General features: G+C 37.4%; 1 protein-coding gene across 2 annotated transcripts in view; it reads left to right on the forward strand.

The window, feature by feature from the left end:
* The first annotated feature begins 1,766 nt into the window (after positions 1-1,766).
* The window catches only part of LOC149781386 (DDB1- and CUL4-associated factor 17-like), a 78,147-nt gene continuing 65,629 nt past the window's right edge, over positions 1,767-14,284 (forward strand). For both annotated transcript variants that reach the window (XM_089935481.1, XM_089935482.1), the window contains exons 1-2: positions 1,767-1,937; positions 9,637-9,698. In XM_089935481.1, coding sequence (XP_089791607.1) covers positions 1,794-1,937; positions 9,637-9,698 — 206 coding nt within the window. In that variant the 5' untranslated portion in view covers positions 1,767-1,793. The remainder of the gene's footprint in view (positions 1,938-9,636; positions 9,699-14,284) is intronic.

The following is a 14,284-nucleotide window of genomic DNA, read 5'->3' on the forward strand; positions in this document are numbered from 1 at the left end:
TTATTGACTATTTTGAATTTTGCAATTGAAGATCTTAAAAAATGACGACTACCTTCTCACCATTTGGGTTTAGCCCGTATGTCTATCAAGTCATTAACATAATGATATGATACTGATTAATGCAATTTTTATTAATCTTACTGACAAATGAAATTCAGTGGTACTCGGATAAATTCGTGATTTAACAGCACACCTTTCTCAAACTGAAGTAGGTCTGTTAAGTTTTTTTTTTAAAGTAGCTTCCGGCTTAGAGAAAATCGTAGATTTGTGATTAATGAGAAGCGTCTGCCTGCTTGACAAAAATGGAACCTCTAGGAGGCATATTTCCTTATTGCGACACCAAATAGTTGCAGTTGTATCGATCAGACTCGCAGTTATCCTTCCAGCATCGAAGACTCCATTTTAGGTGCTTGGTCCCACGAATGTTATCAAGACACCATTATGAGTTTGTCCGTGATCCAAAAATTTACGGCTACCAATACAGCGAGAAACAAGGATAACTTCATACGAACTATTAAGGGAAAATACTGACACTGAACTGTTTAGATTTAACAGGGTAAATGTAAACCGTCCTTACAAATTTCTGGAAGTTACCTTTTATGTAGATGGAATGTGTAAACGAATCTTTAGGTGCTATCGAACGACTTTCTTGACTGATCTTGACTCGATCAGTTCAGCGGGTGTTGACGTCTTTAACTGATCTTGACTCTTTCAGTTCAGTGGGTGTTGACGTCATTGACAGATCTTGACTCTTAGTTCAGTAGGTGTAGACATCTTTGATTGATATTAACTCTCAGTTCAGTGGATGTAGACGTCTTTGACTGATATTGACTCTCTCGGTTAAGTGGGTGTAGACGTCTTTATTTAATATTTATCCTTCAGTCAGACAAAGTTACGCAATATTGCTTACTAAACAATCGCTGATTTTGGACAAGGTCAATTACAAAAATACATTTCTACATAGCCCACAGCATATCATGTATTTTTGTTATTGACCTTGTCCAAAATCAGCGATTGTTTAGTAAGCAATATATATATATATATATATATATATATATATATATATATATATATATATATATATATATATATATATATATAAGTAGAAGAAGAAGAAGAAGAATTAACTAATAAACAATGCAGATTAAATATACATAACACTGTAACTAATTATTTTAAATCAAACGTAGAAAAATAAAGTCAGGTAATAAAAAGTCACTAAAACTGACACGGAAAATAAAAAAATGAATATAATTATAATTAGGTCCATGCTAATCATTTGTTAAATTTTATATTTGTTTTGATAGTATAGAATACCTTACTTTATATTTAATTTGGAATCATCAATTTTCATATGAATATAAATTGATAAACAATATCAACAACAACTGAACCAAAAAATATAATTTTAATTTACTTAATCACTGGAATTTCTTTTACATTACTAAATTTTCTTCTCTATTATTGTATATTACTGTGTTAGGGAGACCGGGGGAAAGCCATAATCCAGGGTATTTGCACAGTGGATTTAAAATAAAGAAGAAGAAGAAGAAGAAGAAAACATCGCAGACACCCATGCTAGTAAGGGCCGTTTGTTGATAGGGTGTGCTGAACTAGAAAAGTAATTTGTGTGGATATAATAAAGCCAAAACGAAATGTTCTCATTCACCGTTTGATAGTCAGTAGACTGGTTTATTTAAGTTTATTTTTGTGATCTCTCAAGTTTATTCATAAGAAAATTGTCATGAAAAGCAGTCAAACGCATGTAAATAGTACCATGTGCATTTGGAGGCATGATCAATGCATTCTGGCCTCGTAGACATCGTCAAAAATGTCAACAGAACAAGAATGTCTGTGTATCCATATGTGAGAGAGAATGCACAGGAACGTGTTATGCTAATCATGACTTGAAAATCATTCGAAACTTAATAATTAGCGTAAGTTAAACCTGTCGTTATTCTGTTAGCTGTCCATTTTATGATATGCCTTTAGTCCTACATGTAAGACATAGCACATGTTGAACACATAACTATCAGCGCCAGGTCTTACATGTAGGACTAGATTTACCTTCAGTATTCTAACGTTCATCTGCCTTATGAAATCTGACTTTCTTTGAGCAGTTAATAGACCATTCTGCTTTCAGGAATCCGACTGTCTTTTAGGAGACAGTAGACCATGCCGCTTATATTTTGAAACTATTAGCATTGTAGAAAAACAAGTAACAAAGAACAGTAGATATTGCGTAGTTGAGCAGTGTAGAACAGAACAATTTAGAAATTCTTTCCTTGTAAAAACATTTGTGGACTGGAATCATCATAGAGACAGTGTTGTGTGCATGCAAATATTGAGAGCTTCAAGACAGCTCTTAAACAATTCTACAAACTTGTTATTGACTTTCTCTTCCAGTACATTGTATGCCATAAGTAACTGGCCCTGTGCATTTAGATTCAGATTTTGTTAGCAGTCAATATATCATTTTGCCTTCATGTGTCCTTGCTGTATCAGTTTCTTGGCCCTAAAGAACAATTCGTGGAATGATTCATTATTGATGTAAGTTTTATTAAAAGTTCATTTAGGGGCTGTCCATTTAGTATGTACGCATTGAGGGGGGGAGGGGAATAACCCAAATGCATATGCTTGTGTATGGGGAGGGTCTTCTGATAATGTACGTATGCATAGGAAATGGAGGGGTGGTGAAACTTCGATAATAATTTGTCTAATATGTAACCTGTTCAACTGGGTTAAGTCGGCATTTGAATTTTAGTGGACACTAGACAAACTGTTTAAAGTTACACAGCTTATTTCTTTGATGCAGCCAGACATTCAGTGTCAATGGACTCTCTGTTTTATTAAACATGTTAATATTATTAATCCTTTATGGTTTCTGCATTGATTAAATGTAGGCTGTTCTATAGAATTGGGGTGGTGGTGCATCAAGCATACATATGCAGGTGGGGTGTGTAAGAAAGTATGCATGTGTACAGGGTGGGGGGAGGGGTCAAGCTTTGCCAGATTTTTGCGTACATACTAAATGGATGACCCCTTACTTTTTGAGTCAGGGGCCCCGAGTGGCCGAGTGGTCTAAAGCGCTCTCCGTTACGGATCATTGCCATCTCACCTCTGTCTGTGTGGGTTCGAGTCTCCGATTCGGCCAATGTGGGTACGTGAGAAAGCTTGCCAGTAGCTTCTCGTGGGTTGGTGGTTCTTTCCATGGTTTTCACGGGTTCTTCCTCCCATCATTAATACTGGCCGCCATGTATAGCCTATCGTGTGCTGAAAAATGGCGTTAAACCCTACAACAAAAAACAACTTTTTGAGTCATTATATAGACACTAAAAATACAAACTGAAAACTCGTCATGGCTGCAGGTATTTGTTCGATGACAGTTTATTTATGAGTACTAGTAGTACATTTTGCTTACCTCTTTTATTCGTAATCTGTTTGGAGCACTTGATCACAGTGCCAGCGATCGTCCTGGGCTTCGCCAATGTTGCAAATTGCGATTTTTTTCCTTATTGCCGACAAAAATATCCCATCTGGCGATTTTTTTGGCGACAGACATTTTGGTTATTTAATTTGTACATAAAATCATGGATTTTGACTGGATAAATTAAAAGGGAGAATGAAAGGAAGCCACAAACTTGACTAAGCAATGCATTGGAATCAATCTGTTACACAAACGATCCTTTGTTCATATTGACAACCCCATCTTTAGAGTGCATTGTTACATCATAATCTGCTTATGCTGACATCTGGGCTGAGTACTGTATGCTGTGATACAGTCAATCATGCTACCGAACTATACCTACAACTGACCGACTTCTTAAGACGCAAATAGAACAGATACAATTAATTGAATGGCTAATCCTTCTGTTGTTGTTGTTTTTTTGTTTTTTTTACATATACCAATACAATAGTTTTGCTGAACCTTCATAGAAAACTGATAACCTTTGAAGTACCGACTATTGCGTATAAATACAAAGCAAATGGAAAAAATCTCAATCACAATTATATCTGTCGCCAGTGCAGCATTTTACTCATTGATCTTTTCCTTTTGCTATCAATCCGTGTTATGGCTGCAGAGACTTAAACTCCGCAACAAGAAATAGCAAGAAAAACAAACAAAAAAAAACAGTTTTGCATAATTAATAATAATTATTTATTTCTCAAAATACAGGAGTGTAAGAATCCCTAAATTGGATGTGAAAAATTTTCTTATATATACGGTCCAATATTGCCAGGTGTTGACTCATGTAAGTTTCATTCGTGGGAATGGAGATCCTAGTTTGCTTGTCGAGAAAATTTATGCAGCATTCAGTGATCATTCTTGGGATTTAGGAAGCAATTCACTTCAAGCTTTGTGAAGCTAGCCATAAAGGGGGAGAGGGGGGTGGGGGCTGCCGAGAGACTACTGGTGTCACCTGTCAGCACTGTAGACTGTGAACGTAGATTCAGTAAGATGAACCTCATAAAAACTGACATCAGAAATAAACTCTGCATTTCATCTCTTGAGAATTTAATGAGAATCAGCATGTACAAATGTGAAAAACTAGACTTTGAAACTGCATTCAACAAGTTGGCGGCCCTAAAATTGTGACGGATCTTCATATAACACTTTGTAACATTTTGTTAATGCTTATTGTAATTAGAGTATTAACTAACCCATCTTTTGTAATTTTCATTGCCTGTTACATTAATAGACTAAATTAACACTTCAAAAAATGTACACTACTTGTTCTGGCGACACTTTTTGAAAATTGGCGACAAAATATTGAGGTTGGCGATTTTTTGGGCGACAGCTTTTTAAAAGCCAGGACCATCCCTGCAGTGCCATTTGTGGCCATCACAGAGAGGAGAAAATAATTATATAGTGACAATAAATGGCAACAATTGCGTATATAACAATAAATAATCCTAATAAGAATCAATATTTTAAATTTTGATAGGGTATGAAAGTGTGTTAGGCAATTTGACATTTTTGGTCTTTGTTATGCATAATGTGCATACTTATGGGATTTAGACAAACTCAGTATATCAACACTATCAAATTGTAATGCATATAAATTGACACAGTGTATTTATTGATTTTGAGTGCAAATCATGCTTTCTTGTATGAACAGTTACTGATTAAATTTATATTATAATGTACTCTGCTTTTATCATTAAATTTTTATCTACTGTTATCACTGAATTGTTGTCATTTGAGTAAAAATCTTGAATCTGTAAACCAACTTATTTTCATTTCAACCTTGAAACATTTTAAAATGTTTATAGTGCATATTAAATCCATTAAATACTGATTTCTGAATGTACATTTTTATATTAATGTATATAGTAACACTTGATGTATTTTGTTTGGGTCATTATGCATAATGTGCGTACCTATAGGATTTAGACGAACACAAAGCATTTTCTTTACTTGTAGCAAAGCGTAAAACTGCTGTCAACAAAACTTGTGTCATTAGTTATATGTTACCATGTGATACCAGCAAAATAAAATGGCCACTCCACAACACATGACAATCTGAAACTGATGCCACAACAATATCTTGACATTTATTTGCAGTCTATATAGACCGATTTGCCATCAGGAATCTGATGTTCTGTCATTAAAATTGTGTATATGCCTCATATTTCTTATAACCATATTAATATCATAACAGAAGAAAGCTTTTGTTTTATTTTCACTTTTTATCAAGAATAAAAAGTCTATGTGCAAATTGTTATGTTCATTACTTTTACTCTACAATAACATGCTTCAGTCACCAGCAGAATGTGAAATAGAAACTCATAAACCAGATCTGTTAAATGTTTTATATGAATATATGAGTACCATAATAACTAGTTTTATGTACCAGAAGCACACAGAACTGTCAATTTACTGCCGTATAAGGTTAACTGTTAACAATAATGACTTTAATTAGAATGCTGGATGATTTGGACCAATGCTGATTCGGCCCAAATTACAGGATGATTTGGACCATGGCTGATTTGGCTCAAATTACAGGCAGATTCAGTCCAAATTACAAGCTGATTTGGACCATGGCAAATTCAGCCCAAATTACAGGCATATTTGGGCCATGGCTGATTCAGCCCAAATTACAAGCTGATTTGGACCATGGCAAATTCAGCCCAAATTACAGGCATATTTGGGCCATGGCTGTTTCGGTCCAAATTACAGGCATGTTTGGGCCATGGCTGATTTGGCCCAAATTACAGACAGATTCAGCCCAAATGCCAAGCTGATTTGAACCATGTAGAACACATTAAAAGAAATAGCCCAAATTACAGGCTGATTTGGACCAGAGCAGATTCAGCTCAAATTACGGGCTGATTTGGACCAGAGCAGACTCTGCCCAAATTACAGGTTGATTTGGCCCAAATTGCAGACTGATTCAGCCCAAATTACAGGCTGATTCAGCTAAATTTATAGTCTGATTTGGACCATGGCTGATTCAACCCAAATTACAGACTGATTTAGAACAATGCTGATTCGGCCCAAATTACAGGCAGATTTGGACCATGGCTGATTCGGCCCAAATTACAGGCTGATTTGGACCATGGCTGATTTGGCCCAAATTACAGGCAGATTGAGCCCAATTTATTGACTGATTTGGACCATGGCTGATTCAGCCCAAATTACAGGCTGATTTGGACCATCAAAGATTGGACCCAAATTACAGGCAGATTCAGCCCAAATTACAGGCTGATTTAGACCATGGCTGATTCTGCCCAAATTACAGGCTGATTTGGACCATGGAAGATTTGGCCCAAATTACAGGCAGATTCAGCCCAAATTACAGACTGATTTGGACCATATCTGATTAGGCCCATATTACAGATTTAGCCCATATTACAAACAGATTTGGACCATGGCTGATTTGGCCCAAATTACAGGCAGATTTAGACCATGGCTGATTTGGCCCAAATTACAGGCAGATTGAGCCCAATTTACAGGCAGATTTGGACCATGGCTGATTCAACCAAAATTAAAGACTGATTTGGACCATGGCTGATTTGGCCCAAATTACAGGCTGATTTGGACCATGGAAGATTCGGCCCAAATTACAGGCAGATTTAGCCCAGATTACAGGCAGATTTGGACATTGGAAGATTCTGCCCAAATTACAGGCAGATTCAGCCCAAATTACAGACTGATTTGGACCATACCTGATTTGGACCATGGCTGATTCGGCCCAAATTACAGGCTGATTTGGACCATGGAAGATTCGGCCCAAATAACAGGCAGATTTAGACCATGGCTGATTAGGCCCATTATTATAGACAGATTTGGACCATGGAAGATTCAGCCCAAATAACAGGCAGATTCAGCCCAAATTGTATAGGCTGATTTGGACCATGGCTGATTTGGCCCAAATTAAACTTTGAAACTTTTAAAATGTTTAAAGCGTATATTAAATCCATTAAACAGTGATTAATGAATGTATATTTTTTATATTAGCACATATAAGAACACTCCCATGTAGCCAATGATCAAAACACTATTTAAAGTCAGCATTATATTTTATGTTCTAGAATAGGATTAAATTCAGTAAATTGGCAGATGACATCAAAAGAGCTTTAATTATAGTGGTGTTGACCAATTCATGGTATTGTTTGCAGTTAAATTAATTGAAGATGCAACGATCAAACAAAGTAATAAACAAACCTCAGTATAACACAACATCACTTATAAGTGATGTCTTATATTGAGGTTTGGGTTTACAGAGACAGAATTTATTAAAATTAAAGAAAGAATAATTTGGGACCAAGAGCCTGATTAAATTTTTAGAGGATTTTGTTTTACTGAGGTTTTGATGTTGAGAGATTTCTATATAGAGTATTCCCTCACTATAATACTGTCCAAGGGAGCCAAATAAATGGACAAATTACTGTATATTGAGGTATATATAATATTACTTTAAATAATGAAATGGGATCTGTTACTATATCTGCATTACACTGAGTTGCCTTATAATAAGAGAGTGCAGACTTGAATGTATCATACTGAATTCTTTATATCTCCAAGAATTTAGGGATGATGTGGTATGATGTCTCTGAAACAAACATGAAAATGGATGGAAATATTAACATCACACGTGGAGGGCAGCTAGGTTGGATGTTACTGTTTCTATGTGTCACTCGGAATACCTTTTGAAATACAACCCTGGCTCTCCTAACATTCTGACCATTTTATGTTGTTTCTTGAAGGCCTGTTGACTGCCTACACATACATTTAAACCAGAAGAAGCATTCAGACAAACATTTAATTGGTTTCCCCACCCACTACATACAACTCCACTATCAGTGAACCAAACTGTCCATGCCCATTAACTGGTCACAAATGTTCCAGAACTTTATTGATTCGACTTGAAATAGATACATGTACTGAGCTGATTACATGAAAGGACTTGTCTTACTATAGTATTAGCACACCCTACTGTTCATTTGTACCCCACTACCAATTTTAAAAATGAAAAGCATCAGGAATATAGAAAATGCACGGAACTTAGTCATTTTATTCATTGATTTATAATTTCTAACTTAATTGTTTCCAAGGGGTACTAACACTGTTGAATTGTAGGTGTTTCAACGCATACGGAAGCTTCTGATGTAAACAAGCAGTCAGACTACTCACTGTCCATTTCTGGTTTCTAGAATAGTCTGTTTCAGTAAACATTGTGTCATTGCATTCAATATTTGAGTTGTCTTATTATATTTTTGAACACATACATCGCAGGAGCTCTTATATACATGTGTTCAAAAGATGTAAACCCAAAATGTACAGAATTATGGAGATTTTAAAAGATAGTTATATCACATCTGTAGATTGAAAACACAGACTGGCCCAAACAAATATGGTGACCTTGTTGCTAAAGAAACTCCCATTTGGATTGGGCCCTGAGTGGTCTAAAGCACTCTCCATCACGGATCACTGCCATCTCACCTCTGTCTGCGTAGGTTTGAGTCTCGGGTTTGGCAAATGTGGATGTGTGAGAAAGCTTGCTGGTAGCTTCTCGTGGGTTGGTGGTTCTTTCCGGGGTTTTCCCGGGTTCGTCCTCCACCATTAATACTGGCCGCCATGCATAGCCTATCTTGTGCTGAAAAATGGCATTAAAAAAAAGAAGAAGAAGAAACTCCCATTTCGCCCCCCCCCCCACCCCAGTAACAGTCTGGTTAGAAATTATAAGTCAGTGAATGAAATGACTAAGTTTTTTGCATCTTTTATGTCCTTGTTGCCTTTTGTTTTTAAAATTGGTTGGAGGGTACAAACCAATGAGATGGTGTGAGAATACTATTGTTTGCAATGTCTGTAATTTAGGTTAAAACTTGAAATACTTGTACTGATCACATGACATAAATTATCTGTCTGTGTTGCCATGTCTGTAATTTAGGTTAAAACTTGAAATACTTGTACTGATCACATGACATAAATTATCTGACTGTGTTGCCATGTCTGTAATTTAGGTTAAAACTTGAAATACTTGTACTGATCACATGACATAAATTATCTGTCTGTGTTGCCATGTCTGTAATTTAGGTTAAAAGTTTGCCAGACATTATTACCATTTGTACAACTACTTGACTTTGTCTCATTTTCTTGGCATAGTCTTATAATTTTAATTGTATTTTCAGGGAGCAAGACAGTTTGAGAAAGTGTGGGAGAAACATTCCAAGAAAAACATTTGCTATGAAAAGTAAGTAGATCTGATCAATTTGACAAATAGCATATAACAATTTATTTCCTTTAATTAATGCATGATGTTATCACTTCAGTCAATTTTAATGCTCTAAACTACTAAATGTTTTGAGCCAAATTATACTGCTGTTTCTCTGTTAAACACAAGCTGGCCATGCTGTTTCTCTGTTAAACACAAACTGGCCATGCTGTTATTGTGTTATGCACAAGCTGGCCATGCTGTTACTGTGCTGAGCACAAGCTGGCCTTGCAATTACTGTGCTAAACACAAGCAGGCCTTGTTGTTACTTTGTTAAACACAAACTGTCCATGCTGTTACTTTGCTAAGTACAAGCTGGTCATGCTGTTTCTCTGTTAAACACAAGCTGGCCATGCTGTTACTGTGTTATACACAAGCTGGCCATGATGTTACTGTGTTATACACATGCTGGCCAGGCTGTTACTGTGTTATACACAAGCTGGCCATGCTGTTACTGTGTTATACACAAGCTGGCCATGATGTTTCTCTGTTAAACACAAGCTGGCCATGCTGTTATTGTGTTATACACAAGCTGGCCATGCTGCTACTGTGCTAAGCACAAGCAGGCCATGCAGTTACTGTGTTAAACAAAATCTGGCCATGCTGTTATTTTGTTAAACACAAACTGGCCATGCTGTTACTGTGTTATAAATAAGTTGGCCATGCTGTTTCTGTGTTATACACAAGATTGTCATGCTATTACTGTGTTAAACACAAGCTGCCCATGCTGTTACTGTGTTAAACACAAGCTGTCCATGCTGTTACTTTGTTAAACACAAGCTGGCCATGCTGTTACTTTGTTAAACACAAGCTGGACATGCTGTTACTTTGCTAAATACAAGCTGGTCATGCTGTTACTGTGTTATACACAAGCTGGCCATGCTGTTACTCTGTTAAACACAAGCTGCCCATGCTGTTACTGTGTTAAACACAAGCTGACCATGCTGTTACTGTTAAACACAAGCTGTACATGCTGTTACTGTGATAAACAGAATCTGTCCATGCTGTTATTTTGTTAAACACATGCTGTTACTGTGTAGGTCCCCAGGTGGTCTAAAGCACTCTCAGTTAAGGATCACTGCAATCTCACCTCTCTCTAGGTGGGTTTGAGTCTCAGATTTGGCCAATGTGGGTATGTGAGAGAGCTTGCAAATAGCTAAACGTGGGTCAGTGGTTCTTTCTGGGGTTTTCACAGGTTCTTCCTCCACCAATAATACTGACCGCCATGTATAGACTATTGTGTGCTATGTATAGACTATTGTGTGCTGAAAAATGGCATTAAACCATACAACAACAACTGTTACTGTGTTATACACAAGATGTCCATGCTGTTACTGTGTTAAACACAAGCTGGCCATGCTGTTACTCTGTTAAGCACAAGCTGTCTGTGCTGTTACTGTGTTAAATACAAGCTAGCCATGCTGTTACTGTGTTATACACAAGATGTCCATGCTGTTACTGTGTTAAACACAAGCTGGCCATGCTGTTACTGTGTTAAACACAAGCTGGCCATGCTGTTACTTTGTTAAACTCAAGCTGTCCATGCTGTTACTTTGTTAAGCACAAGCTGTCCATGCTGTTACTGTGTTAAACGCAAGCTAGCCATGCTGTTACTGTGTTATACACAAGATGTCCATGCTGTTACTGTGTTAAACACAAGCTGGCCATGCTGTTACTGTGTTAAACACAAGCTGTCCATGCTGTTACTGTGTTAAGCACAAACTGTCCATGCTGTTATTTTGTTAAACACATGCTGTCCATGCTGTTACTTTGTTAAACATGTGCTGTCAATGCTGTTACTGTGTTAAACCCAAGCTGTCCATGCTGTTACTTTGTTAAACACGTGATGTTCATGCTGTTAGTTTGTTAAATCCAAGCTGTCCATGCTGTTACTTTGTTAAACATATGCTGTATATGCTGTTACTGTGTTAAACACAAGCTGTCCATGCTGATACTTTGTTAAACGCAAGCTGTTACTGTGTTAAACACAAGCAGGCCATGCTGTTACTTTGTTAAACACAAACTGTCCATGCTGTTACTTTGCTAAGTACAAGCTGGTCATGCTGTTTCTCTGTTAAACACAAGCTGGCCATGCTGTTACTGTGTTATACACATGCTGGCCAGGCTGTTACTGTGTTATACACAAGCTGGCCATGCTGTTACTGTGTTATATACAAGCTGGCCATAATGTTTCTCTGTTAAACACAAGCTGGCCATGCTGTTATTGTGTTATACACAAGCTGGCCATGCTGTTACTGTGCTAAGCACAAGCTGGCCATGCAATTACTGTGTTAAACACAAGCTGGCCATGCTGTTACTTTGTTAAACACAAACTGTCCATGCTGTTACTGTGTTATAAATAAGTTGGCCATGCTGTTTCTGTGTTATACACAAGATTGTCATGCTATTACTGTGTTAAACACAAGCTGCCCATGCTGTTACTGTGTTAAACACAAGCTGTCCATGCTGTTACTTTGTTAAACACAAGCTGGACATGCTGTTACTTTGCTAAATACAAGCTGGTCATGCTGTTACTGTGTTAAACACAAGCTGCCCATGCTGTTACTGTGTTAAACACAAGCTGTCCATGCTGTTACTGTTAAACACAAGCTGTACATGCTGTTACTGTGATAAACAGAATCTGTCCATGCTGTTATTTTGTTAAACACATGCTGTTACTGTGTAGGGCCCCGAGTGGTCTAAAGTGCTCTCAGTTAAGGATCACTGCAATCTCACCTCTCTCTAGGTGGGTTTGAGTCTCAGATTTGGCCAATGTGGGTATGTGAGAGAGCTTGCAAATAGCTAAACGTGGGTCAGTGGTTCTTTCTGGGGTTTTCACAGGTTCTTCCTCCACCAATAATACTGGCCGCCATGTATAGACTATTGTGTGCCATGTATAGACTATTGTGTGCTGAAAAATGGCATTAAACCATACAACAACTGTTACTGTGTTATACACAAGATGTCCATGCTGTTACTGTGTTAAACACAAGCTGGCCATGCTGTTACTCTGTTAAGCACAAGCTGTCTGTGCTGTTACTGTGTTAAATACAAGCTAGCCATGCTGTTACTGTGTTATACACAAGATGTCCATGCTGTTACTGTGTTAAACACAAGCTGGCCATGCTGTTACTGTGTTAAACACAAGCTGGCCATGCTGTTACTTTGTTAAACTCAAGCTGTCCATGCTGTTACTCTGTTAAGCACAAGCTGTCCGTGCTGTTACTGTGTTAAACACAAGCTAGCCATGCTGTTACTGTGTTATACACAAGATGTCCATGCTGTTACTGTGTTAAATACAAGCTGGTCATGCTGTTACTGTGTTAAACACAAGCTGGCCATGCTGTTACTTTGTTAAACTCAAGCTGTCCATGCTGTTACTTTGTTAAACTCAAGCTGGCCATGCTGTTACTCTGTTAAGCACAAGCTGTCCATGCTGTTACTGTGTTAAACACAAGCTAGCCATGCTGTTACTGTGTTATACACAAGATGTCCATGCTGTTACTGTGTTAAACACAAGCTGGCCATGCTGTTACTTTGTTAAACTCAAGCTAGCCATGCTGTTAATCTGTTAAGCACAAGCTGTCCGTGCTGTTACTGTGTTAAACACAAGCTGTCCATGCTGTTACTGTGTTAACCACAAGCTGTCCATGCTGTTACTTTGTTAAACACACGCTGTCCATGCTTTTACTGTGTTAAGCACAAACTGTCCATGCTGTTATTTTGTTAAACACATGCTGTCCATGCTGTTACTTTGTTAAACATGTGCTGTCCATGCTGTTACTGTGTTAAACCCAAGCTGTCCATGCTGTTACTTTGTTAAACATGTGCTGTCCATGCTGTTACTGTGTTAAACACAAACTGACCATGCTGTAACTTTGTTAAACACAAGCCCGCCATGCTGTAACTTTGTTAAACATAAGCTGTCCATGCTGATACTTTGTTAAACTCGTGCTGTCCATGCTGTTACTGTGTTAATCCAAGCTGTCCATGCTGTTACTTTGTTAAACATGTGCTGTCCATGTTGTTACTGTGTTAAACACAAGCTGTCCATGCTGTTATTTTGTTAAACACATGCTGTTACTGTGTTAAATACAAGCTGGCCATGCTGTAACTTTATTAAACACAAGCTGGCCATACTGTAAGTTTGTTAAACACAAGCTGGCCATGCTGTTACTGAGTTAAACACAAGCTAGCCATGCTGTTACTCTGTTAACTCATTCAGCCCCAGCACTGTTATCAGTATCACTGCTGCTATGCCCCAGCAGCACTAAGCTGTGTCTAGCTGCTTGTGCCCCAGAGTTTTTATCTGTTTGAAAATTTTTGTAAACATTGTGCACATGTATTCACTCTTACCTTAATTTCTCTTGTTATATCCAATAAAAATCAATGAAATTCTCACCAATTATTCCAAATGAATTTGTCTACAGTTTTGTAATTTTTTTTATTTGTTCAAGTCTTTCACAACTTATTTATACACTATTTATAAAATTGTGTGCAACATTTTTAGAAATATCATGTCACCAGCCCTTAATTTCATTGAAATAAATCAGGAAAATTTAATC

The sequence above is a fragment of the Sinohyriopsis cumingii genome, chromosome 15 (genome assembly GCF_028554795.1).
Source record: "Sinohyriopsis cumingii isolate HCF-2022 chromosome 15, ASM2855479v2, whole genome shotgun sequence".
Classification (NCBI taxonomy): Eukaryota; Metazoa; Mollusca; class Bivalvia; order Unionida; family Unionidae; genus Sinohyriopsis; species Sinohyriopsis cumingii.